This window comes from Puntigrus tetrazona, chromosome 2 (assembly GCF_018831695.1).
Source record: "Puntigrus tetrazona isolate hp1 chromosome 2, ASM1883169v1, whole genome shotgun sequence".
In the NCBI taxonomy this organism is placed as follows: domain Eukaryota; kingdom Metazoa; phylum Chordata; class Actinopteri; order Cypriniformes; family Cyprinidae; genus Puntigrus; species Puntigrus tetrazona.
Window position 1 is genome coordinate 12,266,796 of NC_056700.1, and position 27,624 is coordinate 12,294,419.

At 38.7% G+C, this 27,624-nt stretch overlaps 6 protein-coding genes and 3 non-coding genes across 13 annotated transcripts in view; 5 read left to right on the plus strand and 4 right to left on the minus strand.

Annotated features, from left to right (window-relative positions):
- Nucleotides 1–289: 289 nt before the first annotated feature.
- On the minus strand, nt 290–3,677 carry acadm (acyl-CoA dehydrogenase medium chain). Its single transcript, XM_043262127.1, has 12 exons — nt 3,518–3,677; nt 3,029–3,140; nt 2,856–2,953; nt 2,694–2,763; nt 2,120–2,220; nt 1,927–2,007; nt 1,694–1,824; nt 1,502–1,610; nt 1,248–1,388; nt 1,075–1,170; nt 743–991; nt 290–657 (listed from the first exon to the last, which is right to left on the minus strand). Exons 1-12 carry the CDS (start codon nt 3,530–3,532, stop codon nt 586–588), a joined length of 1,275 nt encoding a protein of 424 aa, XP_043118062.1. The 5' UTR covers nt 3,533–3,677; the 3' UTR covers nt 290–585.
- A 414-nt stretch (nt 3,678–4,091) lies between these two features.
- Nucleotides 4,092–11,272, plus strand: hectd3 (HECT domain containing 3). Of its 3 annotated transcripts, none has more exons than XM_043262125.1 (21): nt 4,092–4,720; nt 4,969–5,129; nt 5,512–5,604; nt 5,706–5,841; nt 5,945–6,063; nt 6,267–6,380; nt 6,644–6,726; nt 6,834–6,999; nt 7,081–7,162; nt 7,365–7,547; nt 7,911–7,963; nt 8,653–8,717; nt 8,806–8,909; nt 9,169–9,282; nt 9,377–9,466; nt 9,865–10,071; nt 10,159–10,288; nt 10,535–10,609; nt 10,713–10,794; nt 10,880–10,951; nt 11,045–11,272. In XM_043262125.1, the coding sequence occupies exons 1-21, from the start codon at nt 4,373–4,375 to the stop codon at nt 11,127–11,129; spliced, it is 2,562 nt and encodes an 853-aa protein (XP_043118060.1). In that variant the 5' UTR covers nt 4,092–4,372; the 3' UTR covers nt 11,130–11,272. The 3 variants fall into 3 exon arrangements, with proteins under 3 accessions (XP_043118060.1, XP_043118061.1, XP_043118059.1); XM_043262126.1 differs by having other exon boundaries at nt 4,975–5,129; nt 5,942–6,063; XM_043262124.1 differs by having other exon boundaries at nt 4,093–4,720; nt 5,942–6,063.
- Nucleotides 11,273–11,936: 664 nt separating this feature from the next.
- On the plus strand, nt 11,937–14,412 carry rps8a (ribosomal protein S8a). Its single transcript, XM_043219222.1, has 6 exons — nt 11,937–12,047; nt 12,963–13,069; nt 13,290–13,389; nt 13,575–13,750; nt 13,944–14,073; nt 14,255–14,412. The coding sequence occupies exons 1-6, from the start codon at nt 12,044–12,046 to the stop codon at nt 14,362–14,364; spliced, it is 627 nt and encodes a 208-aa protein (XP_043075157.1). The 5' UTR covers nt 11,937–12,043; the 3' UTR covers nt 14,365–14,412.
- Nucleotides 13,116–13,219, plus strand: LOC122328992. Its single transcript, XR_006247874.1, has one exon. It is a non-coding gene; the product is annotated as a small nucleolar RNA SNORD46 (small nucleolar RNA).
- LOC122328989 lies at nt 13,795–13,864 on the plus strand. Its single transcript, XR_006247873.1, has one exon. It is a non-coding gene; the product is annotated as a small nucleolar RNA SNORD38 (small nucleolar RNA).
- Nucleotides 14,413–14,576: 164 nt separating the features above from the next.
- On the plus strand, nt 14,577–14,709 carry LOC122328950. The gene has a single exon (XR_006247863.1). It is a non-coding gene; the product is annotated as a small nucleolar RNA SNORA47 (small nucleolar RNA).
- A 577-nt stretch (nt 14,710–15,286) lies between these two features.
- Nucleotides 15,287–19,216, minus strand: best4 (bestrophin 4). The gene is made up of 10 exons (XM_043219208.1): nt 19,129–19,216; nt 18,894–19,054; nt 18,511–18,605; nt 18,186–18,419; nt 17,015–17,169; nt 16,858–16,935; nt 16,608–16,763; nt 16,447–16,527; nt 16,228–16,364; nt 15,287–15,692 (listed from the first exon to the last, which is right to left on the minus strand). Exons 2-10 carry the CDS (start codon nt 19,043–19,045, stop codon nt 15,404–15,406), a joined length of 1,377 nt encoding a protein of 458 aa, XP_043075143.1. The 5' UTR covers nt 19,046–19,054; nt 19,129–19,216; the 3' UTR covers nt 15,287–15,403.
- Nucleotides 19,217–20,629: 1,413 nt separating this feature from the next.
- On the minus strand, nt 20,630–26,160 carry si:ch211-106k21.5 (leucine-rich repeat-containing protein 38). Its single transcript, XM_043224103.1, has 2 exons — nt 26,009–26,160; nt 20,630–23,395 (listed from the first exon to the last, which is right to left on the minus strand). The coding sequence occupies exons 1-2, from the start codon at nt 26,019–26,021 to the stop codon at nt 22,188–22,190; spliced, it is 1,221 nt and encodes a 406-aa protein (XP_043080038.1). The 5' UTR covers nt 26,022–26,160; the 3' UTR covers nt 20,630–22,187.
- A 392-nt stretch (nt 26,161–26,552) lies between these two features.
- The window catches only part of LOC122328397 (zinc finger protein GLIS1), a 25,757-nt gene continuing 24,685 nt past the window's right edge, over nt 26,553–27,624 (minus strand). For all 3 annotated transcript variants that reach the window (XM_043224084.1, XM_043224091.1, XM_043224076.1), the window contains one exon: nt 26,553–27,624. This exon is cut by the window's right edge. In XM_043224084.1, the coding sequence (XP_043080019.1) occupies nt 27,592–27,624 (33 nt within the window). In that variant the 3' untranslated portion in view covers nt 26,553–27,591.

Here is a 27,624-nt window from a genome sequence, read left to right on the forward strand (position 1 = left end):
TTATACAAAGATGTGGACAAATCAGCAACCTAACGATTTTTCCAGGCTTCAGTTCAGTCAGGGCATCATGCAGCACTTTCAGAAGTTAAGAGATTTTCTTGAAAATTTTAATATATAAATAAAAATGCATCAGTATTACAAAATATTAATATCAAAATAAGTTGTCCCTCAGTGTGAATGGCTGTTGATTGGGCCCAAATGTTGGCTGAAACGTACTTAAATTATAGGTATTTTGATTGAGCTTGACAAATGCAGTTAACATTAAACAATGAGAAAAGAAAATTGCTAGTGGTTTTAAACAGATTATTTATTTAGTTTTGAACATGTAATCAGTTACAAAAAGAACCAGAGGAAGAGCTGTGACACTATGTTACATTGTTCAGCTTTGATCAACTTAGTTGTTCAACACAAAAAAGACGGCAAGACATGCTGATATGACATAAGGCAACTGGAGATCTGTGTAGGCAACTTACAATCTCTGAGATACAATCCTGAGATCTATTGATCAAAAAAAACATTGTCACATATAAAAAGGCGCTGAACCAAACGATTAGCTCTTGGCATGGAAGTCCTGGGTTTACAGGTTCACTGTTTGAATTTCCCAAGGTGTTCTCTTGAGATGATAAGCCTTTGGATTTGTGCAGTCCCTTCATAAATCTGTGGATGCAGACAATAAGACATTTTAGAATCTTTACCAATTCAAAAAATAAAAAAAACAAAACGCTAGGTCTACAATCCTTACCTGGTAAATCTTAGCATCTCTCATCAGTTTCTCCACAGGATATTCACTATTAAAACCATTCCCACCAAAGACCTGGACGGCATCAGCGGCACACTGGTTTGCAATGTCTCCGGCAAAGGCTTTAGCGATCGAGGCGTAATAGGTGTTCTTGCGCCCTTGATCCACTTCCCAGGCTGCTCTCTGATAGGCCATTCTGGCAAGCTCAACTTTCATGGCCATTTCCGCCAAAATGAATGACACAGCCTGGTGCTGGGGTCAGCAAATAAACAGTCTTACTAACCTCACGACAACAGTTTGGGTTTTCAAACAGGTCCACTGAATCACACACCTACCTCTGCAATAAACTTGCCGAATGTCTTTCTTTCCAAAGCATACCTTGTGGCTTCCTCCAGTGCTCTCTGTGCAAGTCCTGTGGCACCTGCAGCAACCTGAAAACCATCAAGAGATGGTTTATCTAATACTACAAAGAACTTGTTAGGACTAACAACCGCAAAATAAGACTTACTGGTGGTCTAGTCTTGTCGAATGCACCCATGGCAATCTTGAAGCCGGCTCCTTCTCCTATCAAAACATTCTCTTTCGGGATTCTCACATCCTCAAACGTGATGCCCCTGGTGTCTGAGCATCTCTGGCCCATGTTTAATTCCTGTTGAACAAAAGAATGTACACATAAGCACAATGTGTAGAATCTCTTGTAATTAATATAAGTGTATAGGTATTTTCTGAGTGCTTAAGACTACAGTTGTCAGCAGCTTGTACCTTTCTGCCAGGCTGGACTCCTGGGGTGTCAGCTTCAACAATAAAGCCTGTGAAAGCCTTGCTAGCAGGGCATTTGGGATCAGGATCAGTGCGGGCCAGCAGGAAGTACCTATAGATACAAACAGAAGGGTTTATGACGGACCTAAAACATGATTACGAGTTACTGAAATGAGATTGAAGTGGTTCACCGACCAGTTTGCTTTTCCTCCATTGGTGATCCACATTTTCTGACCATTGACCACATACTCGTCTCCTTTCTTAACAGCCCGCGCCTTTATCCCAGCCACATCAGAGCCTGCTCCCGGCTCGGTCACACAGTACGCCTGCCGACACAGATAAACCCTTGTCATTATCAAAATGTGACTATGTACTGCTAAAGGGAATGCTTCATACAAATGAGAATGATTGGAATATTGGACACTTACACACATTAGTGGTTCTTCTGTCATTCTGCCCAAATAATTCTTCTTCTGGGCATCATTACCAGCAATAATGACAGGCATTTGCTGCATGAAAAATGACATTAAAATGCATCTTACCGCAATAAATTCTGACACTCACAAATGACTATTTCGTTTAAATATTAAATAATGCACACTTTTATAAAACTACACTTACTCCCAGAGAGTTTGCCTCAATGGCTGTCTGTACTCCAGTGCAGCCAAAGGCCAGCTCCTCTGTGATGAGACAGGCATCAAATATGCCCAGACCCATTCCACCTAAAACATATAGCAAAATGCTTTGAGCAGAACTAACGGTGTTTGCGTTACACGTCAGTCAAGATGGCCAATTAAAACTGCAATGGGGACAAGACCTTCTGCCATCAGTCTGTCTAAGTGAGATTAGATGTTACTAAGCTCTAAAATGCCATAAAATACACCATAAAAAGGTTCTGGTACGGCTTTTGTGCCTCATTTAATCTATTATCATCCTAAATGTCAGTCTGTTCCCAAGCTTTCATATGCTTTCAGATATGATCGTCATATGGATTATGGTGCTTTTATGGTATAATTGCACAGAAAAAAAGCAATTAGTAATCATTCGAAAAATCTGTTTTTATGTTTCATACAAGAGGTCAAATAAATACAGATACAGGTTCAAATAGATACAGGTTTTAGAATTACACAAAAGGTGACGAAACGATGACAGAATAGTCATATTTGGGAATCTGTCTATTTGGGCAAGCACCTACCACAGTCCTCTGGAATATGTCCATTCATTAGACCCAACTCCCATGCTCTCTTAATGAGAGGAAATGGATACTGCAACAAGAAAAATCAATTGAGTTTACATTTCAAATCTAGAAAAATATTTAAAATGCAAAATGGTGGACACATGTATTTAAATAACCTACTTCACCACTTCTGTCATATGATGGAGCAGCTGGGACAATCTCCTCCCGTGCAAACTTTCTTGCCACCTCCTGGAACTCTTTCTGCTGGTCAGTTAGTTCTGTTAAATTGAGGAAGTGTGTTAGGATGGTCTACTGATGGCTATAACAATAACAACAACAATAATAATACATACCAAAGCTAAAGCCTCCAAGAGATTCCTTCAAGGCAGCAGTAGCCGCTTTGGCACTAGCTTGAGGTCCAGTACTCTGAAACCTCAATCCAGCCTGAAAACCTGCTCTTAAAACCTGTTGGACAATGATTAAATACACATTTATTCACCGACATAAGTTTTTGAAGTACCTAAAATTAATAAAAGCATGAAAGATCGCATAAAGAATTACTATGTTACAGCGTATTTACATACAGTATGACAATATAAGGTAAGCACTTTTTACGTTCAGGAGAATAGCCAAAACTTTCTCATCACATATAAAAAAAAACTACTTAATTCCAGGTGCAATGATTTTTTCACTAACTGCGTAGATTCACTTGGCTGTTGGCATTCAGCTAATTAAACTACCTAGCGCTAGACTAGCTATCACTTAATTTGACATGATTAAAAACCGAAGTATGTGCAAAATAAAAACTATTCAAGAAATACGTCAATAAAATTGGTGCTTACCTTATTAAAAATCATCGTTATTGCTTGTCGACAATGCTAAGATCCTTCAGTGCCCTTACAACGCTCACCTCAGACACCAACCAATAATCGGCCTCGGTTTTATCACGTGATTAAGCACCGTCGCTCTAGTGACTTTTGCCCTACTTTTATTATATAACGCCAAAGATAATCAAAAATATTACATCTGGTTATTTATAACATTAGTCAAATTAAGGAAAATCGCGTTCAAAATGAACATACATATTTTGTTTAAAAAAATGATGCCAGCTTCAACGCCTTCTTTTTTATTTTGCTTTAAAACAACCCCCTGAATAAAAATGAGCAATTCATCCAAAGAGTATAATGCTTAATTACTTATCAATCGGTAACTTAGAGAATTTATTTATAAACGTAACAAATACAAACAGATTACAAAAATATATAGCGTGTACATTAGTATATAGAGCATAATTTTAATAATAACCAAAATAAAAATAAACCGAAAAAATGACGAAAATTCAACATGTTCAGTTTTACTCAAGTTGAAAAGGTTTATTCTGAGGGTGGTGGCAGTGCATCCAGTAGGGGAATGAGTAAACACACATGGGCGGATCGCCCTTTAGACCGGTGGAGGTACATAGCTGTCTTGACAGATGCCAGTATCTGTGAGAAAGCTCCGGCGGGAGTAATAATGCTCAGCTGTGTCTAGAGTTTTGTCGTACGGTTAATTTATTACACGGGGTCTCGGTAAAAGCGGACGAACCGGGAAAGAAAGGGAAAGCATATGTGAGGTAATGCTCGCTGACGGCCGAACCGCTCAGTGTTGGTGTTGACACATTCCCAGCTAGCACTCGGCTAGCGCACTCAAACTTGGAGATGTCTCCGGACGACAACCCGCACACCCTCCTGGGAAGGATACGGTTTTTAAACAAGTGCATTGAATGCTTCCGAAAAAGCGAGCCGCTGCCGGAGTCCCTGTGTTACGTGCCGAAAGAGGTTTGCTACAAAATCTGCAAGGACTCGTCGTCTGGCTCCGCTTCCGCGTCCTCGTCCACAGCTGGCAACTCGGGAGGCAAGAGTGTGGTGTCGGTGTGGGAAAACCCACATCAGGCTCCTCACAAGAAATCGTGCAAGTGTAACATCGAGCCCAAAAAAGGCACATGTATACGGACAACAGGGGAAGAGTACTGCAACAGCCATGGCCTGTGGGTCAAAATAAGCAAGGTATGCGCTGTTTGTATGAACGGTTGTGTCGGGAACTGGTGTGTGGAGGTATTTTCGATTGATCTTGCTGTATCATTATTGCTATCTGAATACACAGGACTTCCTGGTCCGTGACGTCACGCCGTGTGTGTGTGTGTGTGTGTGTGTGGGGCTCAGAATATTCCACTCTTCTGATCAATGGCCATTCAAATGTGAGTCAGCCTGTTTTGTTTGTCACTGTGATTGTTTGACTGTTCTGGCCATGGCAGGAGCAGCTGGAGGAGTATCGTGCCGGCCTGGACATCGAGGAGGGCTGGATCCTGGTGTGTAAACACACAGAAGGTGGAGACAGGCTTGTGCCAGTGGAATCTCCCGACACTGTCAGCCGCCAGCAGCAGCTGTTTGGATACGACCATAAGCCGTGTAATAGGTTTGTGTCACCACTGGCCACCATTCTCCAATTCACTGATGTACATAACTTCAGTTTATTGAACCGTACAATTGGGAGCAAATGTTCAAAGGTCTGTGGTCAGTGTTTGTTTTTTTTACTACTTTTATTCTGTAAGGATTGAACGTTTGATCAGTAGTGGCATTAAAGACATTTATAATATAACAAAAGATTTCTGTCATACAATTATTATACAGATATGCTGTTCTTTTGAACTTTCATTCATCAAAGAATCGTTAACAAAAGGATCAGGGTTTACACAAAATATTAAACCGGTTTCAATATTGGCAATAATAAGAGAAAAGTGACTTAAGCAGCAGAAAAGTGACTTAAGTACCAGCTTTTTTCCTGAATGGCTTTGTAGGTGGGAGCAGGTGGTGGATGTGGAAAACTCCTTGCACATGGGTGCCAAACCCAAGGTGGCGGAGCCGGACGAGGTCGCTGTGCGCAAACTGAGGTGAGTGCATGACACAAAAAAAAAAATTAAATTAAAGAAAAAGCTGCATATATCTGGAAAAAATGTAAAAGAATCCGTCTTTGATGGACTCTCTCTTCTAGGTATGTTCCTCCTACGTGGACGTTTGAATGTGACGAGGACCTAGTACACTACTTCTATGACCACATTGGGAAAGAAGATGAAAACCTTGGTAGCGTGAAGCAATGCGTGACCAGCATCGATGTGTCTTCTAGTTCGGTATGTGGGCGCTTAGTATTATTCTACATGATATTGAAAAGCAGAGAGCCGTGAACATATCAGGTGTTCCAGACTAGTAAGTGAGTTTGTCTGTTTGAAGGAGGACCCCAGTGGTGGTGCAAGCTGCCTGACAGATGGAGACACTGAGACTTACTGGGAGAGCGATGGCATGCAGGGACAGCACTGGATCCGACTGCACATGAAGAGAGGCACTGTGGTCAAGTAAGGGCAGCTCATCTGCTAATCACCTTCGGGATTGACTGTCTCAACTGTCATTTTGCAATTAAAATTATTTAGACCGAAATCTGCTTTCTATTGGATTTTAAACCATATGTTTTATTTTTTGCTCACCTGACTACAGGTTTGATTCAGATTTTAAAAAAAGCTGATCATAAACAACAAAAAATGTATTTATTTTTTTTTAGCAAACTGATATTAACAGTGGACTCAACAGATGATAACTACATGCCCAAAAGAGTGACTGTTTATGGTGGAGAGGTTGATAATCTCAAGAAATACAGCGATGTAACAATAGATGAGTAAGTCATTACTTCTTCGTTCTTCTTATTATTATTGTTTAAAGACTAACAAACATTTTTGGTGCAATGTTTTGGAAAATTATATTTTCTTTTTTCTAATGTGTTAATGTTCATGCATTTTTAAGTGTGGTTTAAAAGTCATTACTTTTTGGGGCCAATTACCATTTTATATGTATAAACTGTTGTAGTTATGAAGTTATAAATATGTAAAGGTTATATACGATTCTGAATATTGCAACACTGTGACTTTATTTCTATATCAGCAACTTAATTGGAGAGGTTTGTGTTCTGGAGGACATGACTTCACATTTGCCTGTCATAGAGATCAGGATTGAGGAATGCAGAGGTGAGATTCATCTGCCATGGCATGCACTGTCATTTGAAAGAGAGAGCCGGACTCTTGACCAGTCTTCTTGATTTATGTTTATTATCTGCAATTATATTTTGCTGTAGATGAGGGAATCGATGTACGGATCAGGGGTCTGAAGATCAAATCGTCCTGCGAGCGTGACTTGGGCCTGAATGCAGACGTATTCCAGTCTCCCAACTTAGTGCGCTACCCGAGATTGGAGGGCACATCCCCTGATGTCCTCTATCGCCGCGCACTGGTCATTCAGAGGTAATACACAGCTACATGTGACCTAAGAATCCCTTTATATCAGCTTTTGGCAGCTCATTGTTTTTTTTGTGGCACCTGTAGGTTCATCACACTCCTGGACAGTCTGTTGCCTCATATGGTGCCTGCATGGGACTACAGCCTTGGAACATTCAACCAGATCAAAGTTAGTATACTTATCTACAGCAAGTTCTTCTTGTGGCATTCTCTACACCTTCACTGAATAATTTGTGTATATGTATACATATTGTCTTTTGTCTTTCACATCACATGTGAAATTTGTACTTTCTTCTCCATTGCCATTGCTATCAGGAATTTATGTGCCAAACTCTTCTTTTCGAAACGTTTTCTCTTGTGCTGCCCTTCAGAGCATAAAGCAGTTCCTGCTATTGTCCAAGCGTCGCTCTGCCCTCATCACCCAGTGCCTGAAGGACTCTGAGACCAGTAAGCCTAACTTCATGCCCCGCCTTTACATCAACCGTCGCCTTGCCATGGAGCACCGTGACAATCCTACTCTGGACTCCACGTGTAAAAATGCTGTCTTCACTCAGGTAGTCCACAAAACAAGTCTCATGAAGTCCATTGTTCTGTGGTTGCATAAAATGCTCTACTGTTCAAAAGTTGGATTCTCAAGGTGTTTTTATTATTATTATTATTATTTTAAAATTTAATGGCTGTATTGTTCAGCGAGAACAAATTAAATTGATCAAAAGTGGCAGTAAAGACATTTAAAATATTACAAGAGACTTCTATTCCAAATCAATGCTGTTTTGCTCTATTCATATTTTTTACATAAATGTAGCTTTGGTGAGCATAAGAAATTTTTTAAAACGTTTTCTTAAATCTTGACCAGAAACATTTGAAGGGTGGTGTAGAGTGTATACTCTCTTGAATGCGCTCTATTGTTTATGCAGGTGTATGAGGGTCTGAAGCCATCTGACAAGTATGAAAAGACTCTGGACTACAGGTAGTCTATTTTTTATTATTTATTTATTACAGTAGTAGTTTTTTAGTATTTACTGCAGGTACACACCAAGCTAATGTTTGTGCTGGACGGTTTGGTGAGTTCCACTCGTCAGCTCTCATCGGCCCGATTCAGCATGTTAAAACGACATCAGGACCACTGAGGAAAGTGAGAACTCTGATTGGATGATTAGTTTCATGAGTCAGTGCCAGAAAATTCAAGCGATGGAAAAGAGTTAGTAAATGAAGGCGGCACAAACAGAAGACTGTTCTAACGTTAGGCGATATTAACCAAGCATTCCAATATGTGAACATTATCATAACAACGTGAGCCTCTTAAAATCATAAATGTTAAGGATATTCAAAATGTTAAGCAAGCTCTGTTTCCTAGATCTGCGTTTCTCTCGTATATCTTTGTTTCGGTTTCTCCGTTTGAATGGTAAATATTTACTGTTGATAGCTGAAGATACAGACGGTTAACTCCTCTCACACAGGCGCAGAATGGACTGTTTAGTAAACCATCGGCTGTAGTGTGTGTGGTGTGTTCAAGCACAGCTTTTTTGTCCTGAACACTGAACACCGTCAGCTGGTTTACTGTTTTTAAATAGTCGAAATGCTTCATAACACATCAGTTACGATTGAAGCTAACCCTTTATTATACTTTACACACAAATGTTTTTTTCTGTCTCACAGGTGGCCAGCGCGATATGACCAGTGGTGGGAGTGTAAATTCATTGCAGAAGGCATCATTGATCAAGGTCATATAGAGATAAGCTTCCTCACACCCACAATAATTCTCAGGCCTGCAATGAAACGCTGTATCCTCACCTGAGATTTGTCTTATAGGGGGTGGTTTTCGAGACAGCCTGGCGGACATGTCTGAAGAGCTTTGTCCGAGCTCATCAGAGTGCCCCATGCCACTTCCATTCTTCACACGAACTTCTAACCAGGTAACAACTCATTCTTGCATCCTCAGATTCCAGATTTTAAAATGGTTGTACCACGGCCAAATATTGTCCCATCCTAACAAACCACGCAACAATGGAAAACGTGTTTATTCCACTTTCAGATGATGTATAAATGTCAGTTTCAAAAAATTGACACTTTTGACTAGTTTTGTAGTCTATTCCACTGACGTTGACTCTAATGTAACTGGCAAGAAATTTATTAGCTTATCATTATATAATGATTAAACTGTTTTTGGATTAGGGGGCTGGAGAGGCCAGAGACTTCTATGTGCCAAATCCTTCATGTCGAGAATTCCACAAGTTTGAGTGGATTGGGCAACTAATGGGTGCAGCTCTTCGCGGAAAAGACTTTTTGGTGAGTGTTGGTCTTATCGTGTAATTGCATTGGGACATTTGGTTTAATTGAACACTCTGTAGTGAATGAGATTTTTCTAATATTTATTCTTCAGGTTCTGGCTTTACCAGGGCTGGTGTGGAAGCAGCTGATTGGAGAATCTGTCAGCTGGACTAAAGACTTTCCTGCAGTTGATTCAGTGCTGGTAAGAAGCCCAAACATCTCTGCTTCAGTCTTATATTTGCATCCTAACGCTGGCCAGATGAGAACTGGACAGTCGATTGAACCTGTTTTTTCCCTATATTTCTATCACCTCATAGATTTTAAGTTCTTTGCCACTGTTTTCTTTAGCTTGCTTAGTGTTGAAAAGACAATTTATTATCCAGTTTTATTATGAATTTAAATGCTCTGGCACTTTGCGGCGAGACCAAAACATGAATGAAATTGAGCTGAATTATGACACTGTTGTCTTCTATATAGCTGCTTTATATTTGGATCAAAATCATTTGTATTGAATAAAGCACTATATAAATAAATGTGACTTGATGTAACCTTGTAATAAATCAGTGGACCTGATGAAACATGTTTGGGGTGATCCCTCAGGTGAAGTTGTTGGAGGCTATGGAGCATATGGACAAGGAGACATTTGATTTTAAGTTCGGCCAGGAGCTTGTATACACCACACCCCTGAGTGACGGACGGCTGGTGGAGCTGATCCCAGGAGGCAGTGGAGTGGTGGTTCGATATGAAGATCGCATGGAGTTCATACGCCTGGTACAGAAGTCCAGACTCGAAGAGAGCAGGGAACAGGTGATGCTACATTACATAGAGTATATTGAACCACATAGTTTTTTCAATCAGTCCAAAAATATTCTATGCTGTGTTTCTGCACCGCAGATTGCTGCCATGCAGGCAGGACTGGTGAAAGTGGTGCCGCAAGCTGTGCTTGATCTCCTGACATGGCAGGAAGTGGAGAAGAAAGTGTGTGGAGACCCAGAGATCACAGTAGAGGCCCTTAAACGCCTCAGTGAGTCATACAGCAGCTGACATGAGCATTAAATAATTGATATTTTCTGCCTCAGCATGAATTCTTCAAGGCACTGAGCCATATAGTAGACGAAACTGAAAATTTTACAGCTCTGTACCGCAGTCATTCTCAGTCATTTTACTTCAGGTCCCAAATTTAAATTGAACTCTGGCACATTACCAGAATATTGTGTTTTGTTAGGATTTTATGTCAGTGTAATGTAATGCATTTTTTTTTTACTATCAGCACGCTATGAAGACTTAGAACAAACGGATGTCAGAGTGCAGTACTTATGGGAAGCCCTAATGAACTTCACCAATGGTGAGTAAGGACCCTTGGTGAACACGAAACAACTATTTCTATTAGTAATTTGCAAAAGGAAGAACTTAATTTCCCCATGTTGATTTATGTACACTTTTACCAGAGGATCGCAGCAGGTTTTTGAGATTTGTGACTGGAAGAAGTCGTCTTCCTGCTCCGATTTATATCTTCCCGGACAAACAAGGGTAAGTTATGGAGGAAATGGCACGGTGATCACATGCATTTAATATTTGGTCTTAATAAACACTAAACAAGTGCATGTTTGTATAGATCTGAAACCACAGATGCACTTCCTCAATCTTCCACATGTTCCAGCACCCTTTATCTACCAAAATACCCAAGGTCTGTAATATAATATTTATGTGAGCAGTTGCTGTTTTCTGATGCATAATTACTAACTAAAATCTCCTTTTTTTACTGCTTTGCAATTCACAGTGCTAAAGTTTGTGAAGAGAAGCTTCGCTATGCTGCATATAATTGTGTGGCCATCGATACAGACATGAGCCCTTGGGAGGAGTGACATGATTTTGCCATGTTTACGAATTTTACACACCAGGATTTTTGGCATAAATGTACTGTAGCCTTCAGCAACGTGCACATGACCATGCCTACACTATTGCCAATTACATCTGTACAGTATAAATAAATATGTTATAAACAATACCTGCTTTGTAATTCTTTTCAGCTTCATAAGCCAATAAAAATATTTTTTGTTTTCTAATGTAATACAAAATTTTATATTCATTTTTTTATTTTTTTGTTACCTCAAGCTACATGAACTACATAAGTGTGTTTTTTTTTTTTTGTTTGTTTTTTTTCTGGTAAAATATATGCAAAGCCAAGTAACAGAGTTAAGTGTAGTTTGGAATTTTAATGAGTGTTTTATAAAAAAAAAAAAAAAAGGTAATAGGACAATATTATTTATAAGAAAAACCATGACTCGTTTATGCACCTAAATCTAATGTTTCAAAAAGATATACTATTGCTGTCAAGTTGTTTGTGAAATGTGTTCAATAATAACAGACAAAAATGAACAAGAATAAACATTTAATTACTACAAATTTTTAATATAGCAAATTCATTTTCAGTACACTATATAAGACCTATATATAGGTGCGGAAAATAGTATATAATAATATAGTACGGTAAAAAAAAAAAAAATATATATATATATATATATATATATATATATATATATATATATATATATATATATATATATATATATAATATAAAAACACTATACACTATATATAAGTGTAAAACACCGGAATAGCAGTAAACTAACTACTAAACGCGTGGTGGCAGTGAAGCGCTTTCCCTCTGAGCCAGAACAACTACTCTCGCGATTTCTCCAGGTATTGTCGCGATAAGTGGTTGCTTGAAACCCGCCCATGAGCCTTTGCGAGCCCTCTTTCTAGCCGGCGCCTGAGAATGGGTACGTGTTTTCAGATTCTGGCCGCTGGAACAATCCGTCTTCATCTGCGCTATCCGATGATGATTTAAATTTACTTTATTTAGTGTTATATCGCAAAAGTAAATTTTAACCGATATATCGGCGAATTGGACGATTCAATGCCTTTAAAAACGTTTTAACGAGAAGAGATGGGGTAAAGTGGCTGGAGACATTGCTCAAGATGGCTGCGCGCATGGGGTACTATGCTCTCAAACAGCGTTAAGAGTGCTATTTAGGCTGGTAGTTGTGTTTCAAAAAGTGCGCAATGCTGCTGTATTCGTAAACGAATGATTTATGTGACTGAGAAGTGTACTTTTACCAAAGAAATAGGTTAGCATGGGAGGCTAACGAGTAGTAGGTGCATATGTCAACCACCGGAGGCTGCATGGCCTCTAACGTGAGGTAAAAAAAAAAATTAAGATCGGTTGGTTTGTAAATGTTAACCCAAGTATCGTTTGCTTCACATTTCTCGAGAGTTGAGTTTACCAGGAAGTGTTTTTGTAGAGGCGTTTATTGTAGATACTGACATCTAAATGGTCGGATGTTAATATTTTTTGAGAGCAGCTCGTGCCTCTGCCGCTTGACACAGTTTTAATTTAAAATAATTTCTCAGCCTCGTGTTCCACACCTGTGTGGTTTTTGCATGAAACAAAAGTAAACTCAAGGCAAGCTGGCTGAGGGCTGTTATGGGAAGTCTTAACTGTTATAAAGCAGGAGATTGCGTGTATAATTTTAGGTTAAACTGTTTAATCTTGAGTGTGCATGATGAATCCAATTGCGGAATCCGATTTTTTTATGCGGATAACACCTTGGAGAACTGAACACTCAAGCGTGTTCTGAACGGGAGTGGTTGTTGCTCAGGTTTGTTTTTAATGCATTTCAATCTGTACACTACAGGTATCTCAAGGGACAACTGGCACAAACGCCGCAAGACTGGTGGCAAGCGCAAGCCCGTCCACAAGAAAAGGAAATATGAGCTTGGGCGTCCTCCCGCGAACACAAAGGTTAATCTAACTTTACATTTATTTTTGCTAAAAGTATCTCTGCAACAATGTGGGTGATGAAAACATTTCCTTAGGTTGGTCTCTTTGGCCGTTTTGGTCAAAACCTTGACCTTCCAATGTTAGGATTAGTCATAGTTACACTGACACACAGCCGGGCTCAAAATGCCGCTATTTTGATCTTTTTATCACGTTATAAACTAATTTTTATGGCTCTCCTTAGATTGGACCTCGCCGCATCCACACAATAAGAGTCCGTGGTGGAAACAAGAAATACCGTGCTTTGAGGCTCGATGTGGGAAATTTCTCTTGGGGCTCAGAATGTAAGCTTCTCGAACATTTTGCTCTTCTTATAGGTGTAGCTCTTTCAATGAAGATAACTTGTCCAGTTCTGCTACTGAATGTGCTTGAAAGATACCATTTCATCACTGAGAAAGACACAATCTGGTCTTAATTTTCATTTGCTGAGCTCTTATTGGGTGCTTCATTAGAGCTGTTTATATTTTAGGCTGTACCCGCAAGACTAGGATCATTGATGTGGTCTACAATGCCTCTAACAATGAGCTGGTGAGAACCAAGACCCTGGTGAAGAACTGCGTTGTCCTTGTGGACAGCAATCCCTACAGACAGTGGTACGAGTCTCACTACGCTCTTCCACTTGGCAGGAAGAAGGGTGCCAAGCTGGTAAGTTAAGTTTTCGTAAATCGTTGGGTCTTTTAATAGTGGTCTTTCATTGATGATAACATTGACCAGTTCTGCTACTGAATGAAAGTGATGCAGTTTAAGACTCTGAGGAAGGCTTGTAGCTTACAAACTCTGTCAATACTGAAAACACGCACCGTGATAGTACTTGGCTAATTCTCATTTGTCAAACCAGACCCCTGAAGAAGAGGAAATCCTGAACAAGAAGAGGTCAAAGAAGGTCCAAAAGAAGTTTGATAAGCGCAGAAAGAACAGCAAAATCAGTCCTCTGCTGGAGGAGCAGTTTCTGCAGGGGAAACTTCTTGGTAAGTTTATTTTTTGATTTTTAAAAGATTTAACGTGACTTGTGATGAAATTTTTAACCAGTTCTGCTACTGAAACAACAGTGCTGAAGTTATACCATTTCTGAGAACCACTGTAAAGCTGTCTACGGCAAAAGTGCCTTTCAGTTCAAGTGTTGTAATCTATGGTTTTGTTTCTCTTCAGCCTGCATTGCCTCCAGACCAGGACAGTGTGGCAGGGCTGATGGCTACGTCCTTGAGGGCAAAGAACTGGAGTTTTACCTGAGGAAGATTAAAGCCAAGAAAGGCAAATAAATGTACAGCTCTCTTTGATACGACCATTAAAGAAAATACCCCAACTCAGCATGTCACTGCTGTTCTCATTTTGTGTAACATGATTGTCTTGCAAAAGCTTTTGATTAGAAAGTTCGCTAAGTGGAGAAGATTTTCTTGTGACCCCTTGCAGTTGTTTTGAGTGTGCACTGGTGCTGCAGTGACACTTTCATCTTAAATATATTTTCTTATAAAGGAGGATTGAGAAAGTTAAGCAGCTGCATTTGTTCTGCATTAACTGGTTATAACCTCCTAGAAAAAACACAAGTGCTAATGTGCTCATAATGTTCTGTATGAAGTAGTCACTGCAATACTTGTGTACATGTCTTTACATCAATTACACATTCTGAGTTTGTAATATCTAACGTTTTATTTTGTCTGGATAGTAATGGCTTCAAAATGGGGGGAAAGCTAACTTGGCACATAACTATAAATTGCTTATAATTTTTGGGTTTTGGAGTTATGAAGTTAGTAAATGACCGTGTTATAGGTTAATGTCAGTTTAAGAAATTTGAAGTGGTGTAAATGGTTAAAAAAATACTAATTTGCTGATTTTTTTTTGTAAAGAACCGTAATGTAAAATGTTCAAATATTCCCTGATAGAAGTGAATGTTTCAGAAATCATTCTAATATTCTGATCTGGTGTACAAGTATTTCTCAAGTTTAACAGCTCAGTGTTTTTGTAGAAACTCTTCAAGATTATTTACAAGAATGTTAGAAATCCTAACATTACAATTTCTTAACAAAAGGAATCCTTGTTAAATATTACATGTATAAGAACAATAAATTATGTAAATTTGTGCACATGACCCTAATCATGAACATAGCTATATAGGTATGTTAATATTACTCTGTACTATAATATATAATTACACTGTAACAAAGCCACACCTTAAAATGAAGGTGTTGCACAATGTATCTTTAATAAGACAATAAAAACATGTAAGCAGGGATAAATGTATCCTTGAATATCCCAGAAAAAAATCTTGCAAAGCAAAACCTGTAATGGTAGTTTTAACATTTATGGCTCTTGGTTTGCTTGCCCTGTAGTTTCAGGTGACCCCAAGAGTTTATCAGGGCAAACATGTTGAATAATCATGTGTTGTTGCTGCAGTGCTGATGGGATGCTGCTCTTCATAGGCTGTTCAAGCCTTGAGCGCTCACCCTTACATTTAGACCTGCAGCAAAGACATAATTGCTGCAAGCTCTTGTTCTTCTGCTTTTTTTTGTGAGTAGTTGGCCACACATTGATGGCAAGCATTTGTGTCTTGGGGGTTGCTAAAGGTTCCTCGTTATCATCCTCAAGTATCCTAATAAATACAGAATATCAAAGTCAACAATGTACGAAATCTAAGAATAGATCACACAAAAATGAAAATTCAGTCATTAATTACTCACCCTCTTATTGTTCCAAACCCATAAGACCTTTGTTTGTCTTCAGAACACAAGATAAAATCTGAGAGTATTGATGGCTACGAAAAGTCGTAAAGCTCTCAGGTTTCATCAAAATATCTTAATTTGTGTTCTGAAGGTGAACAAAGGTCTTATGGGTTTGAAACAAAATGAGTGCAAGTGCTTGAAGATATTTTTGGTAAAGTAACCTTTTAAAAATTCACAAATTACAAGTTTTAAATATCAGTTTCCTCATTAAGGAAATCATTAAGTAATTTTGTTTGATTACAGATAACTTTTGCAAGTAAACAAGAATCATATATTGTGTACTTGGCCAGTAATTTTGATTATGTGTTAAGTGCTCAACTTTCACATGGCCAGATGATAATGATATAGTCTATGTTGGCGGAGTGTTTATGAATTATCGAAAGGTGTTACAGTCTGTCATTGTACCTCATGTCGTGTGTGGAACCCATGAAGACAGGCTTCATAGTAGCTGAAGGATATGAAGGACCCTTATCCACCCAGTATTTGTCCTTCTCAAGCAGAGGAAGATTATGATGCATGTCATCTACAGCTAGCATGGAAACCTAGATTAAATTAAAAGCATTCCCATGACCGGTTGCGGACCAACATGTGCTTATTGCTTCACGTGCGTATTGATTTACTAACCTGAATGTTGCGATCTATGAGTTGATTGGTCTCAAAATCATCATCATCTTCTCCAAATGGGTTTATAATAAGTTCCCCTACCTTTAAGATGACGTGTACCCTTCATTTTACAGAAATCAAACCACATAGTACAAAATGTGTTCTTAGACTAGTAACCATACCTTTAACCAACCAGCGTAAAAAAAGAACTCCAGTAGAGTGAAGATGGGGACATAAAGGTCTAGATGAATTTTGTCTTCATCGGGTTTCTCTGGTTTTACAAACTGCCTCCCAATTAGGCAGAACATAAAAAAGGAGTACACAGCCACGGTCACTACCTGCGTTCATATAGAAGTGAGATATGAGCAGTGAGACCAGAAGTTGATACACAGTGAGCTACACTCATGAAAGATCTGTCAGATGAAGCTTCACCTGTGTGTACACCAAGGGGATGCTGATCCAGTCGTAGTGGAAGAGCATGCTGCATTTTGATCTATAGTTATTCAGCTCCTGACAAAGAGGAAGAAAGGAAGGAATTATTGTGCTTTTATGGCACATATGCATCATCTCGACATGTTTAAACACTTACATCCATGAGCAGTCGCAAGGCTATATCATCGTTCACACGCCCTTCTTTTCTCGCTTGCGACGCCAGATTTGCAAACCATGTAAGTGGCATCCAGTATTTGTTGAAGTCAGAGTACAGATGGTTTAGTTTTTTGAGCTCGTCTGCGGTCATGAATCCTGCAAAAAAAAAAAAGTCAAACAAATGTTTTCAAATTCTGACAGAATGGCTGGTTTTGAAAAGAACAATGCTATGCTAGATATAGATATACACGATAGATATATTCTTCAATAGCACATACCAAACCACATCACCTCCAAATCAAAGGTAATATTTTTCTTTAATCTGCTTTGTAATGTAATGACTAGAAGAACATAGTCTGCTTTACAAATATATAATTCTTATCAGCTTTAAAAGATAAAACGTAACGAGAGAAGTCAGCTTCACAAATAAAAGATTCTTATGAGACACACTTTTTTTAGTGAATTAAAAACACACAAAGTGACCAGACATGACAGCTTCACAAATAAATACCAAAAAAGAACACAGAACCTTACCCTTATCATAATGTTCCCATTTTGTAATTTTTGGGGAACCAAATGGAAGAATTCTGGGATATATTCTTTAGAATTCAGAGAATATTAGATGCACGTTTTCAAAATTGTTAGCTGGCATGACTCTTATGAGCCTGTTATTAATGAATATGATCAGAGTAGTCTGCTTCATGAACAACTGGCTCAATAGAGATGGTCCTTTCTAGTGAATTAAAAATGTTCAATGTGACCATCCGTTCTCCAAACCACTTATCCTTTACGGTCACAGGATAATGTAAAGCTCTCCAACAAATGGCTCTTATGGGCCAGTTCTTTTTAGTGGATCAAAAACAGATTTTACTAGAGGAGGACTGGCTCACAAACAAATTACTCTTATGTGCTTTTAGTAAAAAAAGAATCAGTCTAACAAACCCCTAACTTAATTAAATACATCAAAACAGCTAATAAATCATTGTCTGACACTTACTGAACTGCAAGTTTAAGGCAATTTTTGAAAGACATTTTTATAGCATTAAAGACTATCCATAGTAGTCTGTAGCAATAATACAAAGGCTCCATACTTTATTGTACATGTATTAAATCTTGAAAAGTAATCCGGTACTTTTATTCCTCCCAGACATTTTCAGATGCGAAGTTCTTACCTGCCTCCACGATGTCCTCCAGAGCCGGGAATCTCTTGCGTACCCGTGTACTGATGGAGCGCAGGATGAGGACCGAGGACAGGTTTGCGTACCTCATCAGAGTTCTCCTCAGCAGACGGCCTCTTTCATCTGTGCCGTGGACGTTCCCAGACACGACCATCATCAGGTTATCAGGCAGGGGAAAGCTTGTATATTGACCCCACCAACGCTGAAACGCCTGGGTGACATAGAAACCTTACAAGCACCACAGATCGGTTTAACTTAGTATATGAAACCGAACGAGTTAGTAAAGTCATGCTGCAATGCTCAGAACATTTATGCTCACCAAGAACAAATGACATAGGGATGAGTTTGGCAAACTTGTTGCAATGGCGTGCAAGTCGCTCAAACACCTCTTGTTGTGTGTTATCGAGGACACATCTGTAAGATGCAACATGGATTGATTGAGGTTTTGAGGGACAACGGTTCTTTATGCATGCACGAAGGCCAAGGCCTATCTACCTTCAAACCGTTATTTAATAAGGAACATCTCTACTTCCTACTAAAACACAGCCTTTCAGTATGAACTGTGTTGGCATTATATAAAGGTGCATCTTCTTATTAGTTGGCACTCAAAACATTGCTCGCTTATTTGCTTTGGATAAAAATCTGCCAAAAGTATGTGAAATTGTACAAAAATGTGGATTATTGTTTTGAATGTCATGATACCTGTATAGAATACTGATGAAGCCGTACAGGAAACAGAAGACCAGGAATTCTCTGTATAGAAGCTTGTAAATGCTTCCTTTCCATCGGAAGAGCAACTTTGTAAAGCCTCCAAACTTAGCATTAGCCACCTTGAGTGTGTAGGATACCGTCATGGTGGAAAACTAGAAAAACACCCAAAGAGTTAAGAAGTTTTGTCATTTGTCATACAGAATGGTCTTTTTGTTGTTGTCCTTACCTTAGAGTTTCCAGCTCGACTTCTTTTAGAGGGAAAACACACCTCTTGTTTTTTCCTTTATATATTTGTCTTCAATGTGGAGCTATCAATCCATCCTGTGATTTATGGTTTGGGAACCCAGTCTATAAGAACATGTCCATTGTCAATGTCTCATTATTATGAATGATTACTGTGCGTTTTCCACAGTAATCAAAGTTATAATTTATGGCATTTGTCACTTGATTGTACATTTGGCCAAAACCACCCATTTAACAACCTGTACCTTTAACAAAAAGGTCTTAAAACTTTTTTTTTTTTAAATCTTAGTATGAAGAACATTCTAATGATCTAAGAATCATTTTGTGTAATGGATGTTAAAGTTTCTTCATGAAACAATAGATTCGACAAAATAAATATATATATATATATATATATATATATATATATATATATATATATATATATATATATATATATATATATATATATATATACATACACATAAAATTCTACCTGAATTTCCTAAAAGGCATTAAGCAGTACTTAAAGCAGTACTACTGGTTGCTGTGTTATAAATCCTCTTTTATGCTACTGTTATAAAACTATTCTCATGTGAACTGCTCAACGATAAAACACTCCAAAGATATTTTAACACCAGTGACGCTTTATATCCAACTAAACAATAAGGGAAAAGAGATCATTTGCTCACACTGCTGTTATGCTGAATACTATTGCTGTCTACTATCATTTCTATCTATCTACAGACTTTTCAGCAAACATTAGAGGGCAGTAGAACCTAAAGAAAGTAGGGAGTTACTCCAAACTAGGAGGCCCATCACAGCACTTTAATTCCATTCCTCCTTGTTAAAGCAAAAGCTTCATCACTTCCCCTTTGAGACATTGTTTACACATCCCGTTTTCCAGCTCAAGAAATATAAAGCCTAATATAAAGTGGGACCTAATTTATTAAAACAATTACAAATGAATCAGTAAAAATAATTAAAATTTAAATGCTATGAATTATAGTATGTCCATAATTGCAGTTATGGTTTAAATAATTACATCGTTCTAAAAGAGCAAGCTTTTTTGTAGCGTTGTAATTATGTCCGTTCAGGCATGCTTTAAAAAAAAAGAAATTTCACAACTGTAAAGTGCCCAGAACGCTGTCCCGCAGCAGGGCAGGTAGAGATGCCTGTGAGGCCGCTGCAGGTTTAACTGGACGGAGTAACCCAATGCTATAATTACAAACTCCCACACAGGAGGAAATCAGAGCTAGCTTTCTATTACTGCTGAGTGATTTCAGCCACTAATGAATGTGCTGGGGCATTATAGAGACACATAAGCAGATCTTGTGAAGGCCAGTGTAAAACTCTGGAACGGTTATATTCATTTCATACTTGGTCCCTTTGGGCTAAGTGTAATTAAGAAATGTTTTCACAATTGGAGTTAAAGAACTGATGATTAGAGCCTGTAGTCCAATTAACTAACACCGGAAGAGTAAAAAAAAACCATAAAACAATAATTATGTGTAAAAAGCATTTATTTGAAGACAACATTGAAATTTAATTTCTCATTTTGAGGATTGTTTGATGTCACAAAGTAAATAGATCACAATAAATTCATACAGTAAGTCCAGTGTAACCCGTTTGCACCCTAGATCAGTTTTGTTCAGTGTTGTTTGACCATCATTCTTTTTCTGACCGTTTTGTTTCTGATCTTGAAGATTTGTTTTGTCACAGATAGACATGGACAGTGCATGTACATTATTTAGATATTGTTATAGTATTTATTATTATTTTGAATTTTCTTTCATTTTTACATTTTGTTTCAGTTATAGTTTTAGTTATACTTTAGCTTAAACCTATTTTATTTTATTTTATGAATCAATATTTTTCATTTTCATTTAACATCACAATGTATCATCTAATACTTATATTTTATTTAATTTCAGCATTATGTCAAATAACCAAAAGACAGTTAAAGTCATTTTATAGGTTAAAAGTTAAGCGTTACGTTTTCTGAATGGTGTACACAACCTCTCCTGCCTTTCACTGAAATCTGCTTACGTTAAACTTTACCTGCCAAGTCAGTCTGATCTTATCTAAAAGCCACTTCATTTGACTAGTATAGCTATTTCTGTTTATTTGATTATACAAGTTTTTAACTTGCTAAAAATGCATTAATTATTAACAAAGCCAAACTAATGATTACATCAACAGAGGCCATCTGTAGAAACAGGCTAGATAATATTGACTAAATAATCACTGTTATCAACATTTACAAAGTTACATAAACAGTAACCCTCCAAAATTCAGCGTAGGAGAGAAATGTTAGTCCATCATACATCAAATTTGAGCAGATTTGATTACTGGAGATAAAGACCAGAGGCTGAACTGTGGTTCTGTTTAATGTTCTCTTGCTCTTGTTTACTTTTCCTCTTTACGATAATATACATGGTTGTGTGTGACGCCAAATACATTTTACATTGACTCTAAACACTGTAACTGAACGTGAAACACAAAGTAATATTACAATAATAAAACTTCCCATCTAAATGACAGTAGAGGACGAAGATATAAAAATCTCAACATAATGAAAATATCCAGGCGACAGCTATATGATAGCTTATCTTGGCAACAGACTGAGTCTGCAAACAGCTCCATTTGACACTTTATCAGGACAGTAATTCATTTACATTGCATGCAAAAGTAATGGCTTCGCACGGCGCAGTGACTTCCTTTAACAGCAACGTTCACTGTGCATTTGCAACAAAAGGTGGAAACATCCTTACTGAAGGTGCAGCCACATTAGCAACGTTTCAGCTCAATTTTGTGCGCTATTTTTTCTTCAACTTTCAAACCAAGCAGCTTTCTGCTGGTCAGAGAGGAGAGTTGTGATCAGCAGGAGCAGTCGGTATCGCAGTCGCGCCAAACCCCTCTGCGGATTCTTATTGAACCGACTGGATTCGTCCACGAAATATCACCAAGAAAATAACAAATGTAACCTCAGCTTCAGACTTCCCATGACTCCAGTGTACTTGCTTGCATCTCTGAGTATCGACTGCGCCAATTTCCACACTGTCACGAGAGGTCCACACTCTCATACTCTCCGTGATCAGAGTCCTCGATTTCAATCCCGGGAACAAGGCTGTAGTATTCGGTGGACTGGGTCATGTACGCCTTCTCCCGATCGGCTGAGTCCTTCATCACTTCGCTCACACTCACCGTGTCCAGGTCCTGCTTTCCCGCGGTCCCTTCCGTGGAGCAAGTGGAAGGCGGAGGGGCCAGTGAGTCCACAGAGCCCAGTTTGATCTCCACCTCCTCATAAATATCCCGAGTGCTGCCCAACAAGTTGGACGAGGGCTGAAGCATCAGCTGGTTCTTCAGTACGACCTCCTTTCCACTGTCTACAGACACTGCTGACTCCCTAGTCGGCAGCTTGGCATGTGGCCACCGTCCGTTGCAATGGGGGTTTTTGGATCTTTTGCGAGTCGGGCTGAACGATGAGCTGTCTTTCCTCTTCTTCTTCCTCCCACAGCACCAGCAGAGCACCAAACTGAGGAGGAGGAACAGGGGAAGCAGGATGAAGAGGGCGGTCAGGTTGGCCAAATGGCACACATCACTTGTCTCTAAAGACCAGACAGTCCGTCCTGCGAGATTCTGAGGAGAGGCACAGGTCAAGTTACCTACGAGGTCCTGAAAGCTGCTGGAGTTAATGTGTGGACCACCTTGAAGGCCCTCCAACAGCGAGCATGTGCAGGCCCAGGGGTTTCCGATGAGCTCAAGATGCTCTAGCGAACTCTTAAGGGTCGAATGAGGCAGAGCGCTCAGCTGGTTCCATCCAAGGATCAACGTTCGCAATTTGTCTGAGCTCTTCAGAAACTGCTCGGGCAGATGTTTCAGATGATTCAGTTCCAGATCAAGCACTTCCAAACTATAAGCTTTAGCTAGGAAGTCAGCTGGCAGAGCTGTCAGTCTGTTCTGGCCAAGATACAGCGCCCTCAGTGAGCTGCCAGCATCACCGACCTCACTGTGATCAATGTGACTGATATTACAGTTACTCAGGTCCAATACCTGCAGTCGTGAATGCGACAAAAAAGTCGCCCAGGGAACTTGGTTGAATGTGGACCCTGAGTAGTTCAAGCAGCACGTGCCACTGGGTACCTTAGATGGAAAGTGAGACAAAATGCTTGCAGATGGACAGTCACATTCCTTAGCGCGTCCTTCAGTCACATGCAGCATTTGGAGAATACAAAACCAGCATAAAAAGACCTGTAACAAAAACAGTCCTGTAACAACAAACAAGAAGACTGATTAGAAATACACACTTAGACATTCACACTTTTCATATTTAAATGGTGAAGTGTGGCATGATCATGAGCGGCACTAAACGGAATGACAAAACACTCACGAAATTGAACCCCCATTTATAAATCCATTTATAAACCATGTATTACAACAAGAGCAATACTGAACTAATACGATTATTTTATTGTATTATTATTTGTGCCAACAATTATTTTCAAAGACTTCCATAATTTTATATTAATTTTTATAATATTGTAAAAAAATTTTTATTGTCTTTGCAGTGGGGAAGATTTTTTAATTATTCCAATATAATATATATATATATATATATATATATATATATATATATATATATATATATATTATAAATTTATAAAATAATATTTTATATTATAAATGACATAAAATATCATTAATATAATAATGCATACATAATTTATAACATATAAACACCATCTCATTTGTTATGATATTTTAATATTCTTGTTTATTGTTTACTGGCATTTCTTTCATCATCACATCACTGCAGGTACTTAACAACATTTGTCATTAAGAAACACTGAATTATTTCGGCATTACCATTAAACACCTGTGCAATACAACCACAAACAAGCTGCTGTATTAAAACATAGAGTACTGATCCAACATCTGACATTACATATTATGTGATTTCTAAAATGTTCAATTATTTTAAAGTCTTGTAAAGGAATGGGTAATCTCCTTTATCTTGTAAATACACGATAAATATTGAGAGTGAAATTTCGCAAAGACATCCTCTCCCTTTCTGTTATGTTCTAGCTTCTAGCCTCCAGGGATCTGCTCGCTCAGGCTGAGCAGCATAGCAACATGTCTGGGGCTTCGGCACTGTTGTCATTAGTGTGGGAGTTGGCATGGCGATGAGGTGAGTCGGGGATCAGGAGTCCACACTTCACAGAGAAACATCTTATCTGGCAACCATGCAGCTCACGGTTGGTTGGGAACCGAACAAATATAGGCGAGCGCTCACATCCTTTGATGGCCGAGCAACAATAAGTGCTTTGCCGTTCATGTCTAATGCAACTTCTGAAGCTATGAAAACATAAATGTATGCATGCGCAGATTAGCGCCACCTGCACGCACAGCAATAAATCCTTAAAAGCGATTGCTTATGTTCACCTTACATTTAGTTTCACAAAAAAGCTAATTCTTCTTCTGTTATCTTGAAGAGAATTTCTCTCCAATATCTGGTCTCCCCTGCTGTGCAGAGGACCGCACATGGTTTCCCCTGCAAGTATAGGCCTGGCATCAGACTTTCCTGATGTAAACAATGGGAGTGGAATGTGCAAAGCCCCTGACAACACAGACGATCCACATCGGGAACGAGGGGTGAGGAACCGGGCCAATCCAGCCTCGCATTCAATACTGCTGAAACACACTTTTTAGTTCAGATATCATCACCTGCTATTTGTTTACCCAACACCGGCCTAAAGATTTTCTGTGTCACTAAAATTAAAAAGGCTTGTGTCATCTGCACCGGTGACGAACACTGTAAATCAAATACAGAAAAACAACTAAAACGAATGATCCTTGTAATGACTCGTTTTGTTCACACCTGCATTAAGACCTTAATATTGTTTTTCTCCAGTGACAGAGCGACTGCTTAAAATACATTTAGAGCACATTACGGTCTTAAATTCAGCCAGTAAGTCCTAACAGAACAATTGCTTAAATTTTGATCTCTTTTACATGTGCACAGGTTTGTTTTCAATCACAAGAGATTTTATTTTTATCAGTTTCTATTGATTGCTAGTGAGCTAATGATATTTTCTATCTCGTCGGTCTAAAATGGACATTGTCGCAAAAACCTTGACCCAAACAAACAACTAGATCCTTTCAGCTGTAACTGCATACTTTTTTTTTAAAACTAAATATTAATAAAACTATTTTAACACGGTCTTTGTGAGGAGAGGAGAGTTGGGGGATTGAATCATTTATTAGTTGAAGGTGTAACTGAACTAGTCCTGAAATTATGAGTAGGCTTCACTAAAAGTGGAAATTATTAAACATTTGGGCCAATAAAAAATAGATTATGTCATATAAAATAGTTTTTTTTAAAAAAGCATGACTTTTGGCTGATTGAGTTAGGCCCTGTATTGTGCAAGGAAGATCAATTCTTTGAGGTTAAAGGTACTCGGAGCGAGGTTTGTTCAACTAAAGAGTAAGGAAAGGGGGCATGCTATATGATATGCATACTAAATAAAAGTTGTTCTAGTGGTTTAAAGCGATGGGTATGATCAAACCTATCCTACATGATCTCACGGCAGAACAATGTGCACTGTTACACCCAGTTCCAGCAGTTTCCTCTCAGATAGCGGATCTTTTATTCACAATGCGTCTGCTCAACATCATAAAACAACAAGAAATCAACACAAAACACAAGTCGATTAGGACTGCAAAGCCCGAAGGGTCGAAACGATGTATTAAATAGAAACTACTGACTAAAGCACCCCCTCTTCATGTACAAACTTTTTTTTTTTACTCAAGGAAATGTCAGTTTACTAACATTCGTGCAAAGTTCGCAGTCGCGCCAGTAAAGTGTTAAAAGAGCCGCTTACCTTCACGTGTCATTATTGTGAGCTGTTGGTGGAGCTGTCATTCATTCAGATCTCCGCGACACAAAGCGCTTAGAGCAGCGGTCCCATCGCTCTCTACTGTACAGTGTGTGTGTGTGTGTGTGTGTGTGTGTGTGTGTGTGTGCTGGTGTGTCCTGATCAACACAACACCGTCTGGAATGTGGAAATTCTGCTTCCTGTGTGTGTGATGCAGAGGGAAAGCGTCCGAGTGAATACAGCGAGGGAGAGAAACTCACCTGGCTTTTCTGACCTCCGTCAGTTTACGTACTTCATACCGCTTTGGTCCGAGCCCCTTATTAATGGCTTGAACGCTACCTAAAACTGTGCGTTCGTTTTACATATAACTACATAGGATGTTACTTTCGACGGCACCGTTGTACAACGTTCAAGTTAAAACAAAAGTTGGATGAAAGTCTACAAAACGCTGTACTAAAGACGCTCGCATAGCAACAACACGCGCAACGTTACCAAGCAAATTGTGAGCGTTCATCTTTCCCTATCGCAAAGATTCTACATTATTTTATTTACCCGTTTAAGATAACGACGTTTAGCTGCTTGTTTACGGCACTGAGGTTTACGTAGGTCTATTTGCTTGTAGCGCTTTTCATGATCTTTGTTGTTTCATATTTTACATACAATTACATAAAATGGGGGTTTTAAAGCCCCCAGTGAGCAAGTAAAGATAACAATTTTAAAAATCGTACCGAGAGATAAAAATTACTTTTGAATTTTTTTTATTATGTTATTCTTAATTGTTGTTTTTTTAAATCAAAACATGACATACCGCTGGATGAGAAAAAAAGGGACCAACTTTTCAGGCGGTATATTCGACTGAACCACGAGATGGCAGCATCCTTCTTGTAGTGGCTTCTTTTAGCCCGAAGACGAACATTTCAAGGTCAAACACCTGAAAAGACAGATAGAGAGGAAGATCATGTTGCATTAAGATAATTTGCATTTCTTAAAGAAATATGGATTTATTTATTTTTTTGATTAGCAATATGCATTGCATTGCAACTTCATTTTGACAACTTTAAAGGTGATTTTCTCAATATAAAAAAATTATTAAAATCAGTTTGCAGGCATTCAAAGACTTTGTCGGCCAAATATTGTTCTGTCCTCACAAACAAACTATACATCACAGAAAAGTTTATTTATTTATTTAAATCTCGAATTTCAAAAAACTGCCCCTTATTACTGGTTTTGTGATTCAGGGTCACATATGAGAATATAATGCTTAAAAATACAACAAAACAAAGAAATGACATATTACCAACTCAGTGTAAACAGCATTCTCTGTACACGCTCAAAGAGAAAATTACAGTGTCTGTTTAACATCAAAACATAAGGCTGCATCATCATCATCATCATCAGTGCCAAATTTGATTAGTTTCTCTGATCTCTGAAGCACTCCTCGAGGGATCTTTCTGAGGACGATGCCTCGCACAGTTCTCTTTAAAGAGTCTTCATTCAGAGCTGCACTTCCTCAAAGGCCCATGCTTTCAAGTCGTTCCTGCGCCGCCGCGCTCATCTCAGATGCAGCGGACCAAAGGTGTATCTCACATCTACAGAGAGCAGATCTGACTGAGGCAGCGCTC

Bases quoted from the DNA above. Each gene is read 5' to 3' on its own strand.
- acadm (XM_043262127.1), bottom strand. The intron at 1,171-1,247 runs GTAAGTCTTATT...GATGGTTTTCAG, and splicing joins TCGACAAGACTAGACCACCA to GTTGCTGCAGGTGCCACAGG. The intron at 992-1,074 runs GTAGGTGTGTGA...TGCTGACCCCAG, and splicing joins TCGGCAAGTTTATTGCAGAG to CACCAGGCTGTGTCATTCAT.
- hectd3 (XM_043262124.1), top strand. From the start codon at position 4,373: ATGTCTCCGGACGACAACCCGCACACCCTCCTGGGAAGGATACGGTTT. The intron at 7,000-7,080 runs GTAATACACAGC...TGGCACCTGTAG, and splicing joins CGCGCACTGGTCATTCAGAG to GTTCATCACACTCCTGGACA. The intron at 7,964-8,652 runs GTAGTCTATTTT...TCTGTCTCACAG, and splicing joins GAAAAGACTCTGGACTACAG to GTGGCCAGCGCGATATGACC.
- rps8a (XM_043219222.1), top strand. The intron at 13,070-13,289 runs GTTAATCTAACT...GGCTCTCCTTAG, and splicing joins GTCCTCCCGCGAACACAAAG to ATTGGACCTCGCCGCATCCA. The intron at 13,751-13,943 runs GTAAGTTAAGTT...TTGTCAAACCAG, and splicing joins GGAAGAAGGGTGCCAAGCTG to ACCCCTGAAGAAGAGGAAAT.
- best4 (XM_043219208.1), bottom strand. From the start codon at position 19,045: ATGACGGTATCCTACACACTCAAGGTGGCTAATGCTAAGTTTGGAGGC. The intron at 18,606-18,893 runs GTATCATGACAT...TGCATCTTACAG, and splicing joins TTCATCAGTATTCTATACAG to ATGTGTCCTCGATAACACAC. The intron at 15,693-16,227 runs GTACAATGACAG...TGTATTTATTAG, and splicing joins GGTTCCACACACGACATGAG to GATACTTGAGGATGATAACG.